Source organism: Ascidiella aspersa, chromosome 3, assembly GCF_963924565.1.
Source record: "Ascidiella aspersa chromosome 3, kaAscAspe10.2, whole genome shotgun sequence".
Taxonomy (NCBI): domain Eukaryota; kingdom Metazoa; phylum Chordata; class Ascidiacea; order Phlebobranchia; family Ascidiidae; genus Ascidiella; species Ascidiella aspersa.
In genome coordinates, this window is record NC_139449.1 from 15,786,775 (window position 1) to 15,806,822 (window position 20,048).

At 35.9% G+C, this 20,048-nt stretch overlaps 1 protein-coding gene across 1 annotated transcript; it reads left to right on the forward strand.

Moving 5' to 3' along the window:
• The first annotated feature begins 896 nt into the window (after positions 1-896).
• On the forward strand, positions 897-13,874 carry LOC146160388 (uncharacterized). Its single transcript, XM_083384435.1, has 3 exons — positions 897-1,156; positions 10,774-10,900; positions 13,301-13,874. Exons 1-3 carry the CDS (start codon positions 911-913, stop codon positions 13,525-13,527), a joined length of 600 nt encoding a protein of 199 aa, XP_083240561.1. The 5' UTR covers positions 897-910; the 3' UTR covers positions 13,528-13,874.
• The last annotated feature ends 6,174 nt before the right edge of the window (positions 13,875-20,048 follow it).

Here is a 20,048-nt window from a genome sequence, read left to right on the forward strand (position 1 = left end):
TACGTACAATAGTGAAAGAGCGCCCTTTTTAGTATAGTTCTGTTTAGCCCAAAAGCGCTAAATGTAGTAAATGGCAGGCAGTACACTAGTACAGTAATGAAACCATAATATGGATTAATTTAATAGTTATTTAAACGCTGCGCTGAGGATAAAGCTTAAACTCTAATAGGAAAAAATTATCTGGGAGTTTATGGCATTGTTACGCCAAACATTGTTATAGGGTTTATATGCAGTCAACTAATATAATTGTTCAAAGCACATAATTTCTGTTTGGGTTTGGGGCGCTTATGTATTACTATTATATTTATTCACCCGTATTTATTTCTTGTTTCCAATTTCTACTACAATGTTACTGTAGCTGTCAGTACCGGAACTGTAAAAAAACAAAAAAAAACGCAGTTTTCTTGACCAGTACCCAATAATGTCCTATTTCATACCAATAATGTCCTAATAAAGCCAAGTATCTGGCACTGTACACAGGTTCCACAGTCTACATAAACAAACTGATTTTATGTTCTAGTTTTGTAGCCTACATCAGGGGTGTGCAACCTTTTATACTGCCGGGCCAAATATGTGTATTCGGATTAAACCACGGGCCACTTTGGCGGTAATTTTAGGTAAATCGCTTCCTACCTCATACTGTGGCTATTTTAATAAACTAAAAATTACATGCTATATATGGTGACTTACAGTTAGGAATAGTCAGGAAGTTTCAACATTTTAACAGTTACCTAAATGTTTTGCGGTACGGGCCAAAAACCAAAGCACTCCGCGGGCCACATATTTTGGTTCCACGGGCCGCAGGTTGCACGCCCCTGGCCTACATAGTTTGATGGTATAAGAAATACAAAAAAAACAATTGTTTTTATCTCTTTATTAATGTTGTATACAGCTATAGAAAAATGTTGAGATGCACCTTTGTAGTTTCCAACATATGCGAACAATTGGTGAAACAATATTTCAGCGATCAGTCTACATTAACCACATTATATCAAAGAAGCTCCATTGTACCTCAGTTTTAACTGACAATCACTATACAACATTAGGAATTTCTCCGAAAGCTAAGCCAGATGAAATCAGGGCGGCTTATATAAAACTTTCAAAGCTGTATCATCCTGATAAGCATGTCGGACAAGATTCAAACAAATTTGTTGAAGTGAGTGTTATTTAGCATAATATATTAGCCTAAAATTTACGCTATCAGTATTACAACAAAATTGTTGTTAAGATATTTACCTTTTCTTATTTAAAAAGGAAGTTTCTTATGCACAGAAAATGTTTTTTTTTTAATTTAAAGCTAATTGTTGCATCATTTTTAGAAAGATGCTTTTTTTTAAACTTGTAATCCTGTAAATAACTTGTATATACATATTAGCAACTGTTTTTAAAACCTAAATGGGGTTGTATGTTTGGTCAGGGGTAATTTATCTGGGTAATTCTTGTAATATTATATATTGTACTTTGTTTTGTTAAAGACTAGATACAAAAATGTTTTTTTCAGTCTTACCACTCTACCACCTAAAAAGCTCCTTTAATAGACAAATTCCAATCCCCAAAACTTTCCTTGACTAGTTTCTGCTAGCAAAAACAGATATTGGCCGAAAATTCCCAGCTTTTTGTTTATCTTTTTTACCTTACTGATGCAAAGGGGGCAGTTTGCTAATGGATACAATTTAGGTAGGCTTGCCATTTTTTAGAAACGTAAATCCGGGACGCATATTGAAAACTGAAAATAAACTTAATGTAGACCTAATACAAAGCAATTTAATGCAAATAATTAAATTAACAGGGTTGCGATTGTTTTATATTTTGTCAGGAGGTATTTTTCAGGACCCTATTTTTAAGGGTGGTTTGTCTAAGTAATTTAAATTGTAACCGAAAGTAATGTTCTGTATTATGCATAAAATGAGTCCGGTAAATACTTTCTTTAAGTTAAGTAGGATGCGGCCCTTGTGAAAGCAGCAACAATATTAGGCCGTACATGTTGGCAGAGGCGCTGTGTACATGACAAATTTGTATTCCTGGACCAAATCATTCTCAAGCATAAGTTAAACAAAATGTAAGATTCCATCAAGCTGGCCTCTTAGAACTGTTACATATTATATTGTACTTTGCGTCATTTGAGCCGCGTGTTATTGCCGATGATTTAAAAAGGTAATTTACCATGTTATTAAGTAATGTTACGGATAGCGTAATTTCCTGGCTTGAGTGCTAAATAGTGTGTAATGTCCGCATTTTGCGTTGATTTTACATAAAATGCGCGGCTATGAGCGCGGCCGAGGGAGTACTTTCCGAACTCGGCGCAAACATTAGTTTTTATAAAGGTCTGGTCGTTTAGTTTTATGCATGTATGAACAAATGAATGACCCATAAAGCAGTTTACGCTTAAAACAATGATTTTTAGCCGAAATATTTTTTAACTTTAGTGAAAAAATAACACTGACAATTCCTTGCGCTCTATTTTATTCGTATTCTGTTTTTATGTGCTTGCAGGATGTTTTATCGCAGGTTGCTTCGCACCACAAACAAAACGCCAAATTTCGCCTAACACTATAGTTACTGGTTCAAAAGCAAAAAATGACAAAAAGTTAACTTTAATTTTCGCAAAGTTAACAACCACATGCACTAGAGCAGGGGTGGGCAACCTACGGCCCACAAATGTAATTCACCCGGCCCGCCGCCTCTTTGACAAATTAGACACGACTCTATTTTAAATGCTTTTTGACTATTTTAACTACGTAATTGCGAACAATTTTTGCGCTTCACGCGAATGTTCCATTATACGTCCGGTTTGTTTACGTTTGATGCTGCCTTTTGAACTATAGATCAGCGATTCTTTACCGTTGCACCGTGGAAGGCTGACAAGTGCGTCGCGCAAAATATTGGATATATATTTTTTAACATTTTTCTTTTTTCGGCAATGTAATAAAAACTCACAAAAAATTTAAAAGAAATATCGGTACACCAAAAAAAATCGCGATCGCTTCGCTCGCCAGATGCGCCTTGACTTAAAACAGCAAACACTGAGCTAGATTAACTTTAAATGTTATCGCGTTCCCTCAAAGTAGTTTTATTACACTTCGCACTCTCTTTGCGCTATAACTTTAATGCCTCTGAAAATGTAATTAAACACGTTTTTAAGTGCAAAAAATATACGAGGCCTGCCTGATTCGCATTTTTTCTAACATTTTAATAACACCATTCTTAGTTATCAATTTGTGCGGCCCGCAGAGACATTTTAAAGTTTCGTTTTGGCCCGCGACTAGAAAAAGGTTGCCGACCCCTGCACTAGAGGTTCTGTGCGGCGCGACGCCCTATAGTGGGTCGTTTCTATTTTTCAAGGGCGTCCGCAATGGTTTCGATTCGTATCTAAACTTAATTACGATATAAAATATTTAAAGACAGTTATTTTTTAAACTTTGGCTTGGCTGACCGCTATGAACTTTGAAAGATCGCAACAACATACTTACGTAGACTAATTACTAATTATCAGCTGTAGTTACACAATTAAAGGCGATATTTCAAATATCGTAGTGTTCAGTGGTCTGTTTCAGTTCCTCAAAACATTTTAAAAACAATGCTTACAAATATTAGTATAATATATTTGCTTCGAACTTATTGTTACCCAAAACTGCAGCAAGCCAGCAACTGCTTATAATTTTCTCAATAAATACAGAAAAGTAAATTTTTTATCGCTGGGTACGTCCAATAAACTTTTCCAAAGGCGTCAATGACCGGGTTAAACCTTAACAACGTTCAAGTTAAGCAATAAACCTCATAACTGTTTACCACTGCAGCAATGACGTCTTTGGTTGTTTGCCGGTAAACGACTTTTTTAAACGGGACAAAGAGACGTTTTTTTAAACGGGACTTTATTACGAGCTTCGAACGTGACTTCGATCAACCTTATTATTTATGTAGTGTTGCATGTATTTGCACCTTAGTGTTAAGGAAATAACTGGTGCTAAGTAATATTTCGCTTAGTAGTGGTGCTTAAAACAAGTTGTTCTACACCAACTAATTAAATTTCCCGCTGAAGCCGTCAATCAGCACTCGCCCGGAGCGATTTGCACTCACATTGGCGAGCGGGCGAGTGCTTAAGCCCAACCCTGTAGTATTAAAACCGCCGCATTAAATGCGAAATTTTGCGAACTCTACCTAAATTTTAGGCGGCAACAGACATCAAGAAGTTTTTAAACATATAAGTCTTAAGTTGGAAACATTAAAACTTTTTTCTATTAAGGCAATCAGTGTGTTATGACTTCAATTTGATTTGTAATGCTGAAAACCTGCAACATTTATCGATCTAGAATTACTAACAAACGTTAAACTTTAAGTTGTAACAGCAATTGTTTAGACTTGCGTAATATGCAAGCAATAATACCGGCAGCCAATTGCGTCTTACGTGAAAAAAATCCTAAAAAAAATTGCTTAACGGTGACCGGTTTGCGACGGCGCGCTTAGCTCCTTCACAAAGTTATCTCCCAGCACCCGCCGGATAATATCCATTTAAATCTTTTACTCACCACACACAAAAAAGGACCTAGCCCAAGCAACCTCACCCCCAGGAAAATATTTATTAACAACCGCTGAAAAAATAATTATTTATGTTAAAAAAATTTGCTTGACAGCCTTACCAACCAAAAATGACAAGTAAAAAGTATTACTTTTATAGTTTTGAGAAAGAATTGGTAAATGGCTAACTCAAGAATTTTTACATTTTTAAATTTTTTTTTGTAAATCTCAAATTGAAAAATCCGGGACAAATTGGTTAACCGGCCGGGACAACGGGACAAAGCCTTAAAACCGGGACGTATGGCAAGCCTAAATTTAGGTAACAGTCTTTAGGTAAAAACTAAGCATATATACGTAACAGAATAATATTATTTCACGCGCTTATTGGAGTACAAACCCACTAAACTACTATAAATTTGGCAGAATAATTCCTGTTTACGAGATATTACAAATGTTCAATAGGGGTATGGACAGTGGTGGGATTAAATTTTTTTTTAAACGGTTCTATCACAAAAGTCATATATTTCAGCCGGTTCTGTTACAAAAAGTCATATTTTCCAGAAAATAATTAAAGTAGTTGCAAAAACAGGATGCAACCCCAAGCTCCAGCGAATTCTTGCGAACTGCAAACCGGCTGAATCCCATCGCTGCTAACAGCCACATTAAAAAGCAGCAGTCGTCTCATGACTTGTACTCATGACGCAACAATTAAATTTTCAGACAAACAATACCAGAAGAAAATTACTACAAATATAAAAATTAGCACAATGTATGACTGTTACCTGCAATCTTGACCATTGTACATTTTGAAAAAAAAAACACGTGAGCTACTTGGATCTCAAAAACCCATGCATGGAATAAGATGCAGAAATGCATTGATAGTAACCAGTAAAGCTAACCGGTTCGCTGATGTGATAAAATTTCGCAAGACGGTTCTATAGAACCGGTGCGAACTGGCTGAATCCCACCACTGGGTATAGAGCTTAAAGCGCTTAAACGATGACACCACACTTATTTTATGATAGTTGTCCCCTAAATAGAGGTCCCTAAGAGAAAAACAAAAGAATATCTCCCAAAATTCAAGTAAAAATAATCCGTCTTAAAAAAATATTTTGTCGCCTCTAAAAACAAATAAAAAAATGGTATCTCCCTGAAAAATATCTCCCAGCACCAGCCCGATAATATTCAGTTATTTTTTTTTACCCAACACACACATAAAAAACTAAATCCCAGCAACCCCATCACCATAAAAATATTCCCTCACACACGCTGGAAAAATTCTACCAAAATCAATCACACTTATTTCAAAGTCTTGTTTTAGTTTTTTGCCTTAATTGAACAATTGCATACTTAGCGCCTGATAGGAGTGTTGGCGACGCACGTGTACGCTTTGCGTCTCAAAGGATTGCCTTTGCTGGTTATTAATTGGCTGTTTCTGATTATTGTTTTATGACCTCATTACAATCACTTTTTATGATGTTATTATTCATTACCTGCAGATGGAAAATAGGGGAATTCTCAAAGTTGATAATTCGGAACCCCCTTCTTTTTAATTTTCTGAAAACACCCGTGTACATTCACTATACCTACTTTTAACATTCCTTTACAGTCGGGGTTGCCACAAAATAAAAAAATAAAAAAAATAAAAGTTTATGAATAATATTTTTTTAGCAATGCAGCTTTTTTATTTGTCATTGCTTTTATAGGTTTTCACTGTGACTAAACGCTAAAGTCCTGACTTTTTCCATGATGCAATTTTAGCAAATTGCTCTAATAATATTCTACGCTTATAAAATGCATTTTTCTAAATTAAGTTTCTTGAGATTATATGCCGTTTGACATTACTTTATTATGACGTTTCGTGGCGTCATCTTTAAACAAATCATGCCCCGACCAAACAAAAATCATTGATCCGCTCCTGGTATGCATGTACCCTACTTTATGCGGCCCGCAAAGAACATGCAAGAAATATTGTGGCCCGCGATGCTGCCAACCTTGGACCACCCTGCTATAGCTTGTTGTGGCGCGAGTAAACAACTATACAAATAAAAAAACAGCTCCTCTGGTAATTTTAATTCTTGACCAACGTTTCGGCAACCTATGCAAAGCCGCCTTCATCAGGGTGAATGACACTGAACGCTTGTACAATAAATGGAAAACACACAAAGAAAAAGGCAGAAAAAAACTCGAGCAACGAAACGATAAGAAAACAATTAGCGATAACTAGGGCCCGCAAAAGTCAATAAAGTTAAAAATTTTTAAGGAACTCGTCTGTCCACGAAACAAAGAATACAGTTGTTTTCAGCACCTAGGGGACTGTTTCTAAGAAGTTTATAGGTTAAAATAAAGTTAAATTTGCAATAAAGTTAAAATTTTGTAATAAAGTTAAAATTTTGTAATAAAGTTAAAATTTGTCAAATTATGGCATTTGACAAAGTTTTTGTGTTTCTTGGGAGTAATTTTTTCTAAAAATCGTCGTGGAAGCATTGTAAATCGGGAACTGCGACATAATTAAACCATATTAACCCATAAAAGCAGGAATATGTCACAATGCCCACTAGGATCAGCAGTAACTTTTATCGCAAATTGTCCATTGTTTATTCATTGTTACGTATTTAAATAATTCTTATAAAACAATTCCTCTTTATAAACGTGGTATTTTCGAAGATTAACAGTTTGGATTTTAGAAATAGCCTACTAACATTGTGTAATACAAAAATGCCTAAGCAAGCTAAATCGTCTTCAGCAAAAGTTAGACAGATCTGTAGAGATTTTCCTGATGAATTCAATGCAACTCCCGGAGGTGATTTAAGGTGCAATTTTTGCGAGGTCTTAGTGAAGTTCGATAAAAATCATTTTGTTGAAAGCCACAGGAATAGAAAACGCCATCAAGCTGGATTGGAGCAAAAACAAGCATCGCAATCAAGGCAAACTTTTATTGAACAAGCCCCAACGAAAAAATTTACTGACATGGTAGTTTCTGCATTTTTATCCGATGACATTCCTCTACATAAGCTTAATCATCCAGCTTTAAAATCCTTGTTTACCACTGCAGGAAAGAATTTGCCTTCTGAGACTGCTGCTCGAGCTAGCGTTGCCACGCTAGCAAGGCAAAAAGAAAATGAAATCCGTGATTTAGTATATCATAAAAAATTTTTCATGGTCGTAGATGAGGCGGATGTGGCTGGGCAAAAGTACATCAACGTGCTTGTAGGAAGTCTAAAAACTCTTACTCAAACCTTCCTGATTGATTGTCTTGCTCGTGATGGTCGCATTAACAGCAGAAGCATTATTCACACTGTGGACGATGTCTTACGACAACTCGGTACTAAGCGTGAACATTTTGCTTTGCTTTTGACGGATGCTGCGAGATACATGATTCTTGCCGGCAGGACACTCAAAGAATTTTATCCCTATCTACTTCACGTCACTTGCTTAGCACACTTACTGCGCAATGCGAGTGCGTGCGTACTTCAAAAACATAGACGCAGTCGTAGCAACAGTAAAGGCGGCAACAGTTAAAAACAAAGACCTATCCAAAGATTTTCGTGATGCCGGCTTACCGCCGCCTCCGTTACCTGTGGTTACGAGATGGGCAACCTGGCTTAGAGCTGCTTTTTACTACAGTGAGCACCTTCCTGTTCGTGCCATTGTAAACAACTGGGCAAGCGGTGGAATTTTGGTCACCAGGGCAATGGAGGCTATAAACGAAAATCAGCTGGCATCAGACCTTGTCCTTCTTTCAAACTATCAGTCGCTAACAAACAACGTCGAACTCTGGGAAGCTAGTGACTGCAGCATGGAAGAAGCATTCAAGGTAATAAAAAACATGCAGTTTCACGAGGATCCCTGTTCAATTCGAGATTACATCGAGCAACGGTTAGCCAATTCAGATGTGGAAACAATAATGTGCTGTTCAAACTCGAGCATTCCACCAGCCACTTATGCGTTACTGCAAAAAGCTCAGCCAACATCAGCTACAGTTGAACGCTCATTTTCTATGCTAAAAAAGCTATTGAGAAAAGACAGAAATTTCAAGCCTGAAAATGTTAAAAATTACATGATGCTGTATTACAATAAATAAGTTGAAACACTTTTCTGTAGTGATTTCTTTATAGCCGCGTGAAGGGGGTTACACTACTTCATCCCTGTTTAATTTGCTGTTTATTAGAATTTACCATGTGGAGAAAATCGAAGCAAAGTGCCCTTTCAACAAGGACAAAATAACACAAGCTACCTAAATCTATCGCCAAAAAACACGACGCACTTTTTATAATCCATAAAACCCCTTGACTTTTCGACATAATATTACGCTTGGGTCTGAAATCGACGTAATATTATGTTTGGGTAACTGGTATCAATTCAAGGAAGAACTGTGGCCTCTACAAACAAGCAATTTCGTTAGGTTAAAATAAAGTTAAAATTTAATAATAATAAAGTTAAAATTTTTTTTTTTTAGGTTAAAATAAAAATGGTCCTAGCGATAACGTTTAGTCTTTCAGCAGGTTCTTATAGCACATCAAAGGCACGTGGCAAACAACAACGCAAAGAAGTCTGTACTTTCATACCATGCTGTTTCCCAAAGCCACCAAATTGATTTTGGTGACGCTTCAATAATAGCACGAGAGTCAGACGACAGAAAAAGATTATTTTTGGAATCTTAGAACATCCATAAGAAGGGTAATACCATGAACATCAAAACAGATGTGATGCTCTCGGCATTCTATAAGCACCTGCTGAAGGACTAAACGTTATTGCTAATTGCTTTCTTATCGTTTTGTTGCTCGCATTTTTTTCTGCCTTTTTCTTCATGTGTTTTCCGTTTATTGTACAAGCATTCAGTGTCATTCACCCTGACGAAGGCGGCTTGCATAGGTTGCCGAAACGTTAGTCAAGAATTACCAAAGGAGCTGTTTTTTGATTTGTATTACTATGCCTGGTAGCAACAGTTTATAAACATAAACTATGATAAATGTGTAATTTCTATTAAATTAACGACTTGTTTTCCAAATAAGCGCATTTTTTTCCTTTTTTTGCCAATTAGACTGCACTTTGGCTACATATTTTAGCATGAGTTTAATTGACGAATACATTTTTTTTAATGACTTTGAAGTGTCATCCTTAAAACTAAAATCCTAGGTTCGCCCCTGGGATTAAAGCTGTTGGGTAAAAGACCCCACGTCCCCACAACTCACTAGCAAATATCCCCCCGTTTGTTGCAAACCCCTATTGTTGCAACAAAGTGCCCAAAGTGTCAAAGCTTTTTGTTTAGTTGCAAAATTGCAAACAATTCTGACTTGACTCCCAAAGGTTTTTTGTTTTATGTCATTTACTCCTCTTAAAACTTCATGTTAAACAAAAATCCTAAATCAACCCCTTCTCCTAATAGCTTGTCAAAACGATCAATTTAAAACTTTTAAAAACATAACTCATATTATTTTCTGTTTTACATGCGGCCCATTGTAAAAATAAATGCCCATTCTTTGCTTAAAAGGCTCTTGTAAAATCAATTCTACAGCTATTTGTTTGTGTATTGGATTTAAAAAAATAATATGTCAAGTGGACCAACATTTTAGGTGATTGTTATTTCGTCAGGGCGTTGTTGATCGGTAGACGCACAAAAACTCTGGGAAATAAAGTCTGGGGGGTTTTATACTATTTTTGAACGCGGATTCTAAAAATGGCTTCAAGATTTTTTCGGTTGTCAAAGATTTTCACAAAACACAATTTATTTTGATGATAAATAGAAAATAGTTACAGTATAGCAGGGTTGACCAAACCGCAGCTCGCAAACCACATTCTATGCTCACAAGCCATTTATTTTCAAAAACATCCACAAGATTAATTGGTGGCATTTGACTGAAAACATTTGTTTTCAATGGACCAAGGTGGTGGTCTAAGGTTGCCAGCATCGTGGGCCACAACATTTCTTGTATATTCTTTGTGGGCCACATGTACTAGATCGCATCAGTAGAAGGCAGAGGCCTAGCGTGGCGGGTGTCTAGGAGTCTCAGTAAAATCATTCTACAAATATCACCAAATTTGTTGATGCATTGTTAGTTTCACTGACAGCGAAGTCATGGCTGTTAATTACTTGGGGCCAGAGGTCATAAGCTTAAACCTCAATGTGGCAGAAAAGAAGGATAATATAAAGAAGCAAATTCACTGATATATTCTATACAGTTTGTTACAGTTCTGTAATAACTGTCTTTTTTACAACACTGGTTTGTAATATAAAATATTATTTTGTTGTTCAAGATATCCAAGGCCTATGAAGTCCTTGGGAACAGTACAAGCAGAGTTGAATATGACCTCAGAGAATTTTCACATTCAATTGACTTCAATAGATTTGCAACTGGGGAATACAAACTTCCGAATAAAAATGGTTTGTTGTTCATCATTTGTAGTATACTGTATGTTAATGTGTGGTAATCAATTGTCGATGTCTTGTTGCTTTGATAAATTTTTGACGTGTTATCATAATAATCTATTAGCTTATATTTAAATATTATATATATTTATATAAACCGGACAATATTCTCAGAGTTGCTTGGGCTAAATACTAATCGGCTAAGGTTGCCAGATGCATAAAGGGAAGTAATAAATTCCCAGTAAAAATTGGCAGTATTTTTTTCAATTGGGAACTGATAGTTAGCAGGGGTTAAATATTTTAACAATTTATATGAACAGAGTGCTTTTGGCAAGAAATAAATGAAATTGTTTTTTTTTTGTGCGCAACCGACATGCATGTGGGAATTCCAAAAATAACGAAAACATGCTAGATTAACTGTATTGTAAAAAACTATTGAAATGAAATTTGAAAATGTTTGTTATTAAACAAGTAAACAATATGAATCTCTTATATTAAATGGCAAAGTTTGACCGCCAAACGGCGGACGATTGTCGGTGTCATATGTTCGCCCAGTCAGTCGCTGGCATGGGATCTTAAAGAGGCAGACAAAGCAACGTCGTCATCATAGCCTAACAAAAGGAGAGGCGACGTCATACTGTGCATCCGAGTTAGGAAGTGAATCGTCACCTGAAAAAGGGACCAGCGATGTCAAAGTGTGCTCGCTTCTCCACGGGCTCGAGCGCGCGATATATCATAAAACTCTTAACATAATCGCTGAAAACTTTTTGCGCTATTACCTGCGGGGACATAAAATCAAATTAAGAATAATGCCCTAATAAAAATTAATTTTAATGTTTCCAAATTAAGACTTTTATGTTTAAGAACTTATTGTTGTCTGTTACCGTTCACAAAATATTGCATTTAATGCGGTGGTTTTATCAGTAACCAATTTATTGCGTATATTTGCTTGAATATAACGCATTAAGAACAATGTCTGCTACAACTTTAGGTTTAAGTTGTGAGTGGTTCCTTATCGATATATGTCACGGGTTTTCGTTACGTAAATGATGTTTGACGTCCTTAGCCGTTGTCCGTTGGGTATCTAGTCGTTCCATTGGAAATAAACACACATTCACAGTCACGCTGATAAATGCGATAATTTATAACATGCCATCCGATTGAATGCTGCTCACACATAGGCTAAAATATGTGACTCTAATTATGGGGAAGCGTTTAGTTAACCCATTTCAGCCACAATCACAGAGAAATAGTTAAGGGACGACCAACATATATGCTGTATAACAATTTAGGCTACATGTTTCCCAAACAAGAGCTACATGTTTTCCCAAACAAGAGCTCCTCTGGTAATTGTAATTATGTTTCCCATGACTGGCGAAAATCAAAAAAGGATCAAAAGGTCTGACATTTAGACTTTGAGGTCTTAAACAATGCACTAATTTGACTTAATAAGTCTGCATATGAAGATCAGGTTTTATAATACTTGACTCGTCCTAACCCAATCGCTAACCAGCACCCTAACCTAAATAATGTGCGTTTAATTTAATAATTATGGACGCTTTAGGTCCCAATACATCAATGTGTGACGTAACAATCCTATATACCCTGAACGAGAAATTAACTTATGCCCATCCGAGTTTGGGCTTTTTCCCCAGCGTTTAAATATATTAAATTAACCCACATTATTTGGGTTAGGATTCGGGTTAGCGTTTGGGTTCAGGTAGGTCAAGTATTTATTCTATCACGCATTTTTTTATCTTTTGTGAACTTTCAGCCAATAATTTTAATTTATCTATGCCGGGAGTTTACCTAAAGGTCCAATTAGTGCATTGCGACGACCTAAAGGTCTAAAAGTCAGACTTTCCTGCCCTTGGATGCGCTAATTGTCGTAGACCGTTTTGCTTACAACTGCATTAATTTCTAACAGATCGGGTGGAATTTTGGGTATCGCTTTCTGAAAGTTTTGTGAAAAAGCGATTTTCTGCTCTTGTTGAAATTAAAACCATAAATGAAATTCTATTAAGGATGTTGAGACGCTTATGAGAGGAGCACTCGAAACAAGGCTACTGCCTCGCTTCGCGCAACTGACTGAAAAAATTCAACAGCAACGCTCGCATTAAATGAATGATGAAATTTTTTATTTGTATATAGATATGCTACGGATTTCCTATACTTGCATCCCTGCCTGTCCTTATTCCGATTAGGATTACTACAGATTCAGTGTTTTGTGTGGACTGGGGTGTATAAGTTTTGAGTAAACGTAAAAAGGGTGTACCATTCCGAAAAAGGTTGACAAACACTGTTTTAGATGGTGACTTTTTGTAAATTGGCCCTAATTATCCAAATAATTGAAAAACAATTTAATGTAAGTATTTGTTTTTGTAAGTACTGTAACTTGAAAAACCCTTGTTTTAGATCCTAAACATGATGTATCCAAACTTAGACAAGAAGTCATCAAGAGTAAAAGAACAGAAAATGAAACAAAGCAAAGGCAGGATAAATTGTTCACCATCTCTCCAAGGATACGGAGATTGCTTAATTACTTGTACTTTGCTATATTTTTGACTGGCAGTGCTATGTATTATTTAGGGAATAAAAATAAAAGCAATAGGAATATTTCTAAAAAGGATGATGCAATTTGAATTAAAAAAATGTTTTTTTTTTGTTTTAAACTGGCGCACTGTGATTGCTGACGAATGGTATTTATTGATTATGTAATATATAAATGTGAATAGTTGTAGGTATCTGTTTTTCTGAGTTGTTTTGTTACTTTTAACTGACGACTTAAAAACAAAGAAACTGCCGTACAATTATAGCGGATTCCTTCAGATTTTCTCTTTCATAAAACTTTTGAAAAAAATTGGCCATTTCATAAAAAACCTACAAGTTATGATTTATATTACGGTGTCGTGTTGTTTGAAATATTTGCGTAGTTAGAAGGTTAAAAAACACCCCCTACGCATTTCTGTGTTTTTCTTATACCTACACAATTTGTAGCACTCTAATTGCACCAGCAAAAGCATATCAAGAATTAGGCCCACCCAAAAAAAAACTAGGAATTCAAACGAATTTGAAACATCTCACAACCCCGGCTGGAAACCAACGTTAAAAAACTCAGTTTTTGGTTCATATATACGCCATTGTTTCTTCACAGTAACATCCATCATCTAGATCAGAGACCATTGCTCTGCTACGTGTGTGCCACAAAACATTACTAGGGGTGTCGCACGCTTTTCAAAGTTACTGTATAATATAATCGCCGGCATACGGTCACATATAGTCATACAGCAAGAGAGAGGGAAAAAGAGGAACTTCGCCAAAACACTGCTCCCTCTTAAGCGAGAAGCGGCTCTATAATCTAAAATAGAAAGAAGGTCACTTGCTCCCAGACATAAAAAGTAGCCTCTTTCTGCGAGAGAAAGATGGAGCAACGAGCGCGTCTCCCAAGCCATTGTCGTCGAATTACTCTTGAACATGACAATAGCATTTTTTTTGCTTTTAGACAGTCTTTGATTAAAACGTTACGAATTTTACCTACGGTACCTCGTAGGCTACGCCATTTGTTACCAACTAGAACAAATACTGCTACCACAAAGGTCGTATCCTAAACATAATTTAATTGACCATCAGGAAACCTAAACGGATACCGGTATCGTACAACAAGCATTCCCAAGAATAATTTGATAGTAGTTTAGGCCAACGCTTTATGCCTTTAAACTTAAAGTGAGACACGTTCGGAAGTAAGGATTAGCTCCCGCAGGCTTTTACAGTGTGCCTAATCACGCAAAATTCAGGCAGATATCGCAAAATATCGCGTTTGTTATAGCAGTATGAACAGTAGTAAGCAATGTTTTTTTCAAAGGGGATTTGTATGACCTTTGATGCAGTTTAGTACCGGGATTATGTATTTGCTTAAATATCACATCTAAACAATTGCTGCTACTGTTGAAGTGGGTTAATTGTATAGGTATTGGTAAAACAATGTGACGCTTATGTGCTGCTACACTACAATATAAATGTTTTACATTTGTTAGTGATTCCCGATGAATAATGTCACAGGTTTCGTCACTTGAAAGATTTATGAATTGTGACACGCTATTAACCAAGTGCTGTGTGCTATAGTCGAGCATTTCGTACCATTTCAGAAACAACGTTGGCCTAGCACTGAATATGTGATAGGTAAAATCACCTTGACCAAAAAAATAAATGATTAAATAAATGTTGACCTTAATTCCTGATCAGTAAAAGCAGAATACTCTAGTAAAGCTAGTAATTTAGGCCAGCCACTTTTTATAGATGTTAAAAGATATGTAGCCTAACCCTACAGGCTACCTATATTTTCCGAAAATCGCAATAGTATAGCCCTAAGTATCAGTCAGAAACATTAAACAAAAAATAAATCAAAGCAAAATAAATAAATTTTCCACCCGTTGGTCGACCCACCGTTTTTTATGGATTGCTTTCTACGTAATCCTTAGTAGTAGAAGTAGACCCTTAATTTCTAAATGTTCAGTTCGTTGCCCAGCCTACGTTCCACATGCTAGACATTTGTGAAGATAAATAACTAAACAAAGTAAAAGTAGCATCAATATACAAAAAATGGTACTGCCCCAAATTAAGTATAGAGTTTCGCGTGTTCTTAGCGATTTCTCACGCCTGTCCCTACTCCATATTTTCTTTTTGCCCTTTGCCTTGCAACTTTTGTGCCGTTATGCGTTGCCGCGTCTTTCGACCTATGTGCTTGTTGTCTTTGGACAGGGATCCAAATGTTGGATGTTACTACAATTTTATGGTTAATTTATTTTATTTTACTCTATAAAAAAGTGTCTGACCTAAACTACTAGCTTTGTTAGAGTATTCTGCTATTTCAGAAACAACACACGACATTGCAGTTTGGTTGCATATTAAATTGGCACAATCTTTTTGGGTTGCATATTAAATTGACACAATCTTTCAACCCGTCTGCTCAACAGGGGATGTGGCGCTATTTTGCACAATGTGCGCAAAAATGTGCGCACATTTTAAACTGCCTTCAAAAATGTGCGCACTATTTTTAACGAGGTGCGCACATTTTGAACTGCCTTAAAAAATATAAGCACTTTTTTCACTATGTACGCACATTTTCAAAATGTGCGCACATTTTGAAATGCCTTCAAAATGTTAGAGTTCGATTTTAAAATGCCTTTAAAGAGTTAGAGTTAGAGTAAGAGTTTTTAGAGGTAGAGTTTAAAGCAGTGCTGGTTCCCAACCTGGGGTCCACGGACGCCTATAGAACAGTGTTTGCATTCACCTTATACTACAATACTACATCTACCACACCGCATGTCGATTACAGTAAAATCAGGATTGGCACGTCTATTACGTAATAGAAAGCATGCGGTGCAACCAAAGTTTACCTCATAGTGGCGGGAACGACACCACTGCTCAGGGTTGCCAGATTGGCTTTTTTGACGCCAAATTTTCAAATTTGGCTCTTTTTGAACATGGTTGGCGTCAGAAAATTCAGTAAGCTTTTTGGCTTTTTCGTAAAAGCCTGATAAAACTAGTCAAATTGCCTACATAGGTCTCATTTTTTGTTCTGAAACATTCGTTTTATGATCTGCCCTACCTTGCCTGAGTTTTAAAATCATAAATCGTTACGGAAGGTCTCCACTCACCAGGCCGCAGTGTTTCTAAACCAATGGCCAACGCCAACCTGTTGGATTTGGTTGGTTCGCGTTAGATTTTTTAAGGAAATTACAAGCAATACAAAGAGAATTGTTTATACTTTTGATTTGTTACGTAAAGTATTGGTCGCTTAAACAGTTCAGTGAAGTGGATCAAGTTAGCAAATCACTGGTTTATTACTTTTGGCAGGCAGCCCAAAAGGTTAAGAAACACCGCGCTTTAGGGTGAGCTCATCAACCAAGTATTTTAATAGAAAGCTTGACAATAAATATCACGTTTTCAGTCTAAAGATCGTAGGATAACTGAGCTTTCCAAAAATAAAAAAAAATCATTTTGGTTGGTATGTTGTGAACATGTTTATGGTTGTCATGTTGTAATACCACACAAGTTTGAACCTTAAAGGTTATTTGTTATCATACAAATCAACTTATAGTATTTTTATAGCCTTTTATGTGTTTTTAATTTATATAATATTTGTTCACTGTGCTTTTCATTGTTTAAACTTGGTCATCAATGACCAAAGTAAAGTTCAAATCATCAGAAGCACCTGTGTTGCCACACACTGACACCATAGTACCCTACTGTATAGACTGGGTAACATCACTATGGGAGAGTGGCGTGCGAACATGCAACAACATACCAATTTACATTCGCTAGGGCGCTGCGGCTCTAATATGTATTCAAAAGATGATTATGTTATCCGTGAAAATTTTAAAGATTTTTTTATTTCAGACTTTGGAAAATTGTCATGGCAAAATGCAGTTGTTAGTCGTTTGTAATGTTTTTACCGAATTACTTACGGTATTTCTCTTTTCTTTCACTTATTACTAGCAGAGCAGTATTTCACTTTTTGTGTAGGTATTGAAAAAAAAAACAACTTGAAAATGAATGGAATGAAAAAATAAAATACAAAAACTATAAAAAACAGTTTAATTTTTAGCTTGAAATCACTTGAGGCTCTTCACTTGTGGATTGAGAACATAAGAATTGTAAAATACTAGTCGTTGACTCATTTGCTTTGGCAAGATTCATGCTTAAAACTATCAAATTCATCTTCATTCGAAGGCCGTTTTGACTGTATTGTAGCCATAGTTTTTATGTTTTCTTTGAAAATGCCTCAGATGGTTTCCTGAAATAACCAAGCATTAAACATCTTTCCTGAATCAATAATTTAAAATTGAATGTACTGTTTTCGATTTAAAGTTTTTTCTTTTTGTACTGCTAGATTGTGATTGGCCTGAGTGGACTGATTCACTATCAAAAGTTTTTACCACTTCATTTTCCACAGGCTCTAATTCTATTTGATCTAAACAAGCAAAAATGATTAAATATTTCTATTCATGCAATTAATGATACATGTAAGTTTCAAGGACAAACATACAACGGCACCTTCATCTGTCAATCCACTTGTGTTTGTAAAATCTAGTTCCTGTGTAGGATTAAATAGCTCTTCAGAGGAACTGACATTTCCAATAGTTCTGCCAAAAGTTACTTATTTACAAAATATTTCATAGATTTAATTAATAAATTACTCAGGTCGTCTTACATTTTGTGTCTAAGGTGGTCCAGTAAAAAGGTGAGAGATTCATAGTTCTCCCACACTGAATTAGATACAGCTCCTGACCCACTTTTTCTTTGATTACCGTATCTATTTTCTTTTCTTCTTTGGAAAAACGGTCTCGCAAGCTTTTCCAGCGCTTTGTACATGTATTTTCATCCACATGCTGTCTTTTCTTAATTGGTCTTTGTAAAATTTTATCTTTTGAATCGTATAGATATGGGGCATCACGAACCATTTGGATTAATATTTCATTAAAACTCATTTTCACTGGTCTACCAATAAACTCAAGATTTTTGTTTACGAATAGCCTAGATTTATAGCGGTATTTGTTGCACTCATAAGGATAAAATTTCTACTTCCGTGTATATTAAAACGTTAGAAAAAAAGGTAGTCGCAACGCCCCTGTTGTCACGTGTTCTTTGTTAAATATTGTAGGAATTGACTACGTAATATAATATATATATCTCTCTCCATACAAATCTCCTTAACTGATTTTCGTGTATAAAACAGAGTGCAAAGCCAATAAAAATGTCTGTTAAAGAAGCAAAAGTCGAGTGGTTGTGTTTCTGAGCTAAGGCTTTTATGCCAACGAATCAGTGTGGATACATATCAACAATACGAAGCAGAAGATGAACAATTCTACAAGTAGTTAATTCACGAGGAAAAAGACAATAATGATTCTCATAACTAACCGCTTGCTTCAGTATCACAATTTTAAACAACTGGTACCAATCCAAACTGATTTAAAAGTCTTGATATAAAACTGCCATTTTGTTCGTAAACCTTCACAGACTCTTCTTCCAAAACCCACCCCATTCCAGTAAATCTGCTAAGTTTGGGAAGCTCGTTCTTTAAAAATTGTGTGTCATCTGAACACACTGGTCTGTCCACACCAGCTGCATATTATGTATGTTGTTAGGCAAAGAAATCACCACAAAGCTAATCTTTATTATTTTGAAAAAGTATGGAAATATTTATTATTGGAACATGTTAGTTTTACCATGTGATTCTCTTGACCACAAAGATGACACACATTTGGCAGATGTACTGGCTGATTGTTTAGGCTTGCTCCAAGAGCACTCAATGTCAGTTCTGGCTACATTTTTTCCACCCAAACAAGCAGTGCAGCAATGTGGTGGCACTGGTGTTTGCCATTTCGGACACAATGATGTCTTTACAACTTGACTCTCTATTTCTACCTACAACATGGTTTATAAATGATACGTTTGTGTAAATATTGAAACAGCTATATAATAACATGAGTCGACTATTTATTTAAAATACAGGGTTATATAAACACGTTCCTTACGTCTAGTATGTGTTTTATTTTTTAAAGCTTGATTGCACTTCCCCCCGTTATGTTTCCACCCGTTCAACTTTTACAGACAAGACGTGACCACTGTCAGAAGAGTTAAGGCCTCTCTTCACAAGATTTCGATCAGTTTCAAAAAAGTCACATATATAGTAAAGGACGTGACGGGTTCCATTATATAATTTTTTAGAAAAATCCCATCAGTACTGCTAAAAAAGGCATTCGTTTAATATCTTTCCATTAGGTCACATAAAAAATTCATGTGGATTTTACACCTTGTATTTACGTGCTACCATTTACCTAAAAAACATTTTTTAACGGAAAAAAACGTAAAAACCTTAACTTAATGAAATTCCGTTGTAAAGTTTAGTTCTCTACGATTGACAACATGTCAAACTTTGGTATTGTCGCCTTGTTTGGTTACGAATTCTAGGCATAACTTGACTGACGACAAACCAAAAGGATCCGGAAGTAGTTTTTTCCACGATATGACGTTACACTAACCAAGCGAATTGTATTTCCCAGCTCATGCTTTAAGTACAAAATGGCGTTAATCCAGCAAAGTTTAATCGATGTTAATCGTGAACTCCTAGGCACCAATTATCGGATTTTCTTGATATTCA